The 7,568-nt window shown below is 53.2% G+C and overlaps 1 protein-coding gene across 2 annotated transcripts in view; it reads left to right on the top strand.

The window, feature by feature from the left end:
- Nucleotides 1-678: 678 nt before the first annotated feature.
- The window catches only part of SNTG2 (syntrophin gamma 2), a 201,689-nt gene continuing 194,799 nt past the window's right edge, over nt 679-7,568 (top strand). For both annotated transcript variants that reach the window (XM_073791630.1, XM_073791631.1), the window contains exon 1: nt 679-878. In XM_073791630.1, coding sequence (XP_073647731.1) covers nt 807-878 — 72 coding nt within the window. In that variant the 5' untranslated portion in view covers nt 679-806. The remainder of the gene's footprint in view (nt 879-7,568) is intronic.

Below are 7,568 nucleotides of genomic sequence, written 5' to 3'. Positions count from 1 at the left end.
CGCGCCCCAGGGCGTCCCCGGGTCCGCAGGGAGGACACGGGCGCCGCCGAGCCGCCAGCCCGGGGCGCGGGTGGGGCTCGCGGGCGGGAGAGGCGTCCTTTCCTTTTCTGGACAGTCCCCAGGGTCCAGCACCAGCTCCACGTGAAGGGGAGACCCCGGCGGAGGGGTCCCCAGGGACCCGGCAGGCAGCTGCCCTGCGACCATCCGAGGGCGGGGAAGGCCCGGAGGCACCCGACTGCGGACGGGGGGACGCCCCAGGTCAGATCCACCGGGGAGCAGGGGCGGGGAGGGGCCGCCGAGCGGGAGGAGCGCTCGACCCCGGCCCGGTGGAGCGGCAGCCCCCAGAGGCTGTCACCTCTCCTGCTCTCCCCCGCAGCGCCGCAACCCGGGACACGTCCCCGCCCCCCGGCAGCCGCGCTCCCCTCTTCTCCCGGCTGGTCGCGTGGGCGGTGCTCAGGGCGGTGGGCGGTGGTCACGGGCGGTGGGCGGTGCTCAGGGCGGTGGGCGGCGGTCACGGGCGGTGGGCGGTGCTCAGGGCGGTGGGCGGTGCTCAGGGCGGTGGGCGGTGCTCAGGGCGGAGGGCGGTGCTCAGGGCGGTGGGTGCTCAGGGCGGTGGGCGGCACTCACGGGCGGTGGGCGGCGCTCAGCTCTTCCCGCCGCTGCCCGCGGAGCCAGAGCCGAGCCCGAGCGGCGCCGGAGCGCAGAGGGGCGCGGACGTGGCGCCCGCGGGGCCCTAGGAGGCTCGCGCGGGGCCTCGGCGCTGAGCTCGCGCGGCCCGGAGCGCTGGTCCCGCCGAGTGGGCGGCGATGAGCGCCGAGGGACCCTTCCCCCCGGCTGCCCCCCGCGGGCGCTCCGGCCTCCTGCTAGTGCCCGCGAGGGTGAGTGCCGGCCCTCCCGGCCGTCTTTTCTGCGCGCGCCCCTCCTCTCCCTGCGCCCCCTTCTCCTCTGCACCCCTTTCTCCCTCCAGGCCCTCCCCTTCCCAGCGCCCCTGTCTCTCCTCCGCGCGCCCTCCTCATCCTCCGCCCCTTCCTTACCCGGCGCCCCCTTCCCTCTTGCGTCTCCATCCCCATCTCCCGGGGCGGCTCGTGCGGGCGGGCGGGCGCAGACCCCCTGACCCTCCGTCCTCCCGGCCCAGCATCCCAGACGGAAACTTGTAGGGTCTGCCTTTCCCTGTCGTGAAGGTGCAGCGGCTCCGTGGCCCGTGGGAACCAGGTTCTCCAGTGTTGGGGGTTCGGGGTTCGCCCCTCATGTCTCCCTGCGAGCGGCTCCTGGCCTCAGGGGCCGCGGCGGACGGCCTCCTGAGCTCAGCTCCGTCTTGGGGGGCCTCTGCCCGGTGCTGGGGTCCCCCCCGGCCGAGCGCCCCGCTACTTAGGGGACAGCTCAGCTCTGGACGCCCACTTCGTGATACCGATTCGTGCGTGCGTGTCTGTGTGACATCGCTTCTTATCCCTGCCCCAGACGACTCCCCTCCACCCTCTTACTTTTAAATAACTTAACTGTTGGGGGAAAACAGAAATGTGGCTCAGTCAAAAACGAAAAGTTCTTGGAAGCCTTCGCGTCGCCACCCCCAGCATAACCGAGTGTTCTGGAAACAGTTTAGGAACCGCAGCCGAGGCTCCCCGACTGATTGAACCGCCTCCCTTCGGGTTTGTCCTCACAGACTCCCTAAGCCCGGGAGCGACAGTGAAAACCGGAGTGTGTCTAGCAATCCTTTTCAGGATAACCGAGAAATGTTTCGGAGACTGTGGGTTGAAGGCTTTTATAAATTCTTGTGTGTCAGGATGCTTCTAAACCAGGGCAGTAGTACTAATGACTGTATGATTTTCTTAAAAAAAAAAAAAGCTTATGTAGACACAGTTGCATCTTCCTTCAAGTTGTACAATTTTGGGGTGTTTCCACAAAATCTTGAAATTAAATTTCATGTAAAGTTCCGTGCTGATTGTGCAAAGTACTTTGCCACAGAGTAGTTTTCCAGCTACCGCAGGTGGAAATTAAACCGGGAAGATGTGCTTGGAGTAATTGGAAGTAAACTGCTTAAGAAAAGAGAGGCTGGGAGTTCTGTCACTGGCTGGAGTGTTGCAGCCATGCCCTCTCTGGTTAGGAGCTGCCCATCCGCTTGAGGTGTTCTTGCAGCCGTCCTGTTTATAACCACTGTAATTATAGTGGAAGAACCAAGTGGATTGATCATACTGCATAACTGACCCAGTGGACGAGTTATTGGCAATAATTTAAGTTTTTAAAAAATATATCAACTGCAGGCTCTCAAATAAGTACTCTCCAGGGTGCTAAATGTTGACTACATTAAGACACTAAATTGAGGGCTCAGAGAGGGGCTCCATGCCCCTTTTGCTGAGGCTGTAATTAGTGCTTATTTGTAATAAGAACCTTGATTATAAGATGCATCCTATGTGCCTCATACTGGGTTTGAAACGACTTTCTTGTGTGTCATCATTTTTCTAATTAGAAGCACTAAGTTCTTAACTGAAGTGATTGACTAACTATGTAAACTCAATGATGTTATGGATAGTTGCTGATAAGAAAAGCAGCAAATCTGCATGGTTGTCTAGATTCCAAGGATTCAAGTGAAAAATTTATGGCCATCAGAGGTCCACAGTGCAAAGATGTTTAGGGCCATTTTCCAGCCAAGGTTCCAGCCATGATTGTGTTCCAACCAGGAAGTTCTGTCAGCACCAAAGGACAAGTGTCGGAATAGTAACATGGATCCCGTAGTAGCAGGAATGGTCCCTCCGGTGTCCTAAGTAATCAGGTGTGCTCAGATGCTGCGTGCTACAGCCTACAGCAGGGCTCAGATTCTTGCCCCCTGTTAACTGTTCTGTCTACACATGTGTCTTTTAAAACAGGAAGGTTCATAGCTCACAGTCATGGCTGGAACCATGTTCTTTATGACTGCTGGTCTGAATCATGAGAATTTGGCCACATTTGAATGTCTCTTGCTCAGGATTGGAACTTCCTTTTCTCTTTCGTTTTAGGTGGCCGTTCCCTGTTACTTGTATTCCCTAAGTTGAGCCAGTTCATATACCTGTGTCCCTGAGTCTCCTGTGTCCCTGTGGTTAAACCCCTGGTGGAGAACCGCCAATGCAGTGTGTAAAGGTGTCCTGCTTTCCTGTTCAACCACTGCTGTTGGTTTGTGCTGAATGCAATTTTCTGTTTTTAATTAACATCACTGCTTCAGTCCAGGGGCTGGAAGCCTGGGAGAGCCAGTCATATGTGAGTTCTCACGGTGAGCTTGGCGACTGGAAGGCGAGAGCATATCAGGTCATTTAAAGTGTGCATCTGTTAGTGTCACCACTTCGTCATCTAGTTAGAGATGTGAGTTATCGCAGGAGCTAAAGGCAACAGGTAACCTCTGGGGAAGGATGTCCGTTTGTTCTGTGCTTTTGTCACGTGTCTCTCATCCTTGCTGACTCATCTTTGATTTCAAGTGTAGAATTTCTGATGATGTCTATGATGTCATAAGCAAGATTCTCATATTTTAAGATGGGGAATTGCCTGATTTTACCAGGAGATAGGTTTCCTATCTTGGATCGGTTTCCAAGATCCAAGTTTAATTTAGTTCCATGTCCCTAGATGTCCCAGGAGACACACTTAAGAAGGGTGACAAGAGGGCAGCCCTGATGTGAGTTCCATCAAGGGAGTGAGTGGCAGATGGAGACGTTGAGCTGCTTTATCATTGGGTGGAGGGAGGGGAGCTCGTGTCAGTGAGTTTACAGCCGGGTTCCCTCTTTGTCAAACGGGTACCCCAGCTGCAGAATTATGAGAGCAGCTCGCCTGCCACCACAGGAAGCAGGTGGCGTCAGGCACATGAGGTCTATCTCTGTACCCCAGGCCCCCGCGCTGCCCTTCTCCGAGCAGACACTCGCTCTGAGGCACGTGGACACGGGTGATGGGTGGCCGCTGCATGCGGGACGGGGACGGGGAACCCTGTGTCCCCTGCCTCCCCCTCACCCGAAGAGCCTGTGGTCTGGGTTCTGAGTCACTTCAGACCTGATTCCAACATCCTCAGAAACCCGCTAATTAGAATCGACCGTATTTTTTGCAGTGTACCAAGGCAGGTTAAAGAAATGCTTTTAGGGGAAAAGTGCATGCGAATTTCATGGAAAAAAGTATTTGTGTTTAGACTGGCGTGTGCTTTTCCTTAGTATCAGCTGGTTGCTGCATGTTGTCATTCAGATTGTACTTTGGAGAGCTTTGGGCGTGTTTTCCGCGAACACTGGATGTCAGTTTCCCCCAGGCCACTGAGGTCCCCGCTCATTCTGTGCTGAGCAGCAGAGTCTCCGGCCCTGGACGCCCACCCTCCGGGCCTCCCCGCAGCCCTCACCTCCTTCCTCTCTTGTGTTTCATCTTCAAGGATGTTAAAAAAGTGTGGCGAATATTATGCTGTGGTGATTTCTCAATTAGAATTGTTGGTGAGACAGTTTCTGGTTTCTACGGAGGCTGTGGTTTTACATCCATAAATATTGTTAACTAGCTGTGTTTTAATTAAGCAAAGAAGTAGGACTTTTGAAAAGTGAATGTGCCTCTTAGCTTGCTTAGCGGACCGCTCAGCAGGCCCTGTTGGAAACAGTTAGAAAAGGCCAGTTACGTGTGGGCACCGCGCTGACCTGCCGTGGAGCCCTGGCGCCGGCGATGACCTGCTTCTCCTGCGAGAGTTTCCAGAGCGGCTGTGTCTGGGCGCTTTACACTCAGCACTGTCTGCAGGTTACTTATAGTCACACTTATTATTCTGAGTGAATAAACCCGACTCTGAACTGTTCACATTTGGCATCAATTCTAGTTTTTTTTTTTTTTTTTTGCGGTACGCGGGCCTCTCACTGCTGTGGCCTCTCTCGCTGCGGAGCACAGGCTCCGGACGCGCAGGCTCAGCGGCCATGGCTCACGGGCCCAGCCGCTCCGCGGCATGTGGGATCCTCCCGGACCGGGGCACGAACCTGTGTCCCCTGCATCGGCAGGCGGACTCTCAACCACTGCGCCACCAGGGAAGCCCCAATTCTAGTTTTGATAGGCACCAAAATTCATTTGAAATCTGGATGAATCTCATTGTCTTATGGCGCTGAATTGTACTATTATAAATACGATCATATAAATGGTAAGGTTCAGTATTGTCAATCTCATGGTGTTATTAGCATTCATACTACTTTATTTCTCCTGCTGATTTTAGTTGAAGGCTGACTCCCCTCCCCTTTGCAGTGAGTGGTAATTGCATTTAAGCGTTGACTAAAAGAGAGGTAACTGTAATTATTTATATTTTAATCGAAGTAGTTTGAATGACAAATCATTGTAAGAATCCAATTCCATTTCTAGAATGACTGAATGCTCTCAGCAGGTGTATGTTTTATTGTCTATTTTATGAATTAGCATCAGTAGGAATATAACCACATGAATGCACCGAGATTCTACATTAGGACATTTTTGTTCATTGAGCTAGTGTTTAGGAGAATAATCTGTATTTATAAAGTGTGACATAGCTGCCAGGTATTCCTATCAGGAATTACAACACTTTCTATTGACAATAAATGTTGCATTTGACAATGTTCGCACACGTTTTGCATGACACAACTTTCAGAAACTAAGTGTGGTGGCCGTCGGGTCTTTAAAGGGAGACCAGCTTCCCTTGCTAAGTCAGAGTACAAGAGGTGGAAGGGGAGCTGATCCCACCTCCCTGACTCTTTCCCTCGAGTGTGTTGCCCCTGGAGCTGTCCCTTTGTGGTCCCTGCCCCCAGCTGACCATCTTCACCTCTGTCCCTGCGACACTCAGGCCGCCGTGTCCCCAGGCCCCAGACCTGCTGCCCCCTTCTGGCTTCACCTCTAAGTGGTTTGAGCTGCTGACGGCTCACCTGGCGCACCTCCCTCCCCGACCCTCTGCTTTTCCTCCTTCCGTCTCCGGCTCTTTGGGGACCTAGTCCTCTGCTCTGCCTTTCAGAGTGGGGTGTACAGACCTTCTTCTGTAGGTTCTTTTCTTGCTTTATGTTTCCAGGTGGCCTCACCCCCCTCTGGTTAACCCACTGATGCCCAACGCGGTGCCTCGGTGAGCCCTGCTTGGCTGTTCAGTTAACACTTCCAAGATCCTCCGCCTAATCTTAACCCTGAAACCCCGTTCTCTCTCTGTGTTTATGTGTCAGACGACGGCAGCACTGCCCACCCAGCTCAGGTCTTTGTCCGATGTGCTCGTGTCCTTGAGGCCACCTCAGGGCCTCTCCCTGGACATTGACCCCATCCCTGGCCTCTGTCCCAGCCTCCATCAGCCCTGCTTATTCCCAGTCACAGTCGCGCCCCTTCTCTCCTGCTTTCAGAACCTACCTTTGTCTGGGTATCTGGTGCCCGTATGTTTTATGGGCCTCATCCCACCCTCAGGTGTAAATATGGACCAGTCTAAGTCAACGATTGCCTTTGGAAAGGGCATGATTGCCCCTTTGCCAGTGAGGCTGCTTGTGAGTGAGGAGGGAAGTTCCCCTTTCTTTCAGAAAGAGACACAAGACTGCGTGAATAAATTACATGCCTGGTACGTAACAGCTGATACTCACTGTTGAATCATAAGTATTTATCTGAATTAATGGTATGTCATGCTGTAAGAGGGAGGAAGTTCTGTTTCTGGCTCTTGTACTGAGAATTTATATTTATGATTAGCTATTTTGTAAATTAATTAATTTATTTATTTATTTTTGGCTGCGTTGGGTCTTTGTTGCTGCGCACGGGCTTTCTCTAGTTGCAGCGAACGGGGGCTGCTTTTCATTGCGGTGCGTGGGCTTCTCATTGCGGTGGCTTCTCTTGTTGCAGAGCGCGGGCTTCTCATTGCGGTGGCTTCTCTTGTTGCAGAGCACGGGCTCTAGGCGTGCGGGCTTCAGTAGTTGTGGCTCGCGGGCTCTAGAGCGCAGGCTCAGTAGTTGTGGTGCACGGGCTTAGTTGCTCCGCAGCATGTGGGGTCTTCCTGGACCAGGACTCGAACCCGTGTCCCCTGCATTGGCAGGTGGATTCTTAACCACTGCACCATCAGGGAAGCCCTGATTAGCTATTTCGGGTTTGAATAAAATTGTGCCTTTATATTTTTATAATAGCTGCTTTTTTTTTTTTTTTTTGGTATGCGGGCCTCTCACTGTTGTGGCCTCTCCCATTGCGGAGCACAGGCTCCGGACACGCAGGCTCAGCGGCCATGGCTCACGGGCCCAGCCGCTCTGCGGCATGTGGGATCTTCCCGGACCAGGGCATGAACCCGTGTCCCCTGCATCGGCAGGCGGACTCTCAACCACTGCGACACCAGGGGAGCCCTATAATAGCTGCATTTTGATATCAATTTTACAAATCAGCATAACTGTTAATGGTAAAATATACTGTATTCTCTTCTCGTCTCTATCCTGCTGAATATTATCCTTAATGATTTCTCTTCAGATAATTATACTTTACCAAATGGCTTCAGTAGTTGACTCTTCACATTACAATTATCTTAAGCTTTTGTTATGCGCCGAGGAGTATAAAATTACTCATCATCTGTAAACCTGGGGACGTTCGGACCCCATGAGGCGGCAGCGGTGCTTTGGGGAAGGTGTGTGGTC

The sequence above is a fragment of the Tursiops truncatus genome, chromosome 14 (assembly GCF_011762595.2).
Source record: "Tursiops truncatus isolate mTurTru1 chromosome 14, mTurTru1.mat.Y, whole genome shotgun sequence".
NCBI lineage: Eukaryota > Metazoa > Chordata > Mammalia > Artiodactyla > Delphinidae > Tursiops > Tursiops truncatus.
Note: the sequence above shows the minus strand (reverse complement) of the source record. Positions and strands in the feature narration are given on the sequence as shown.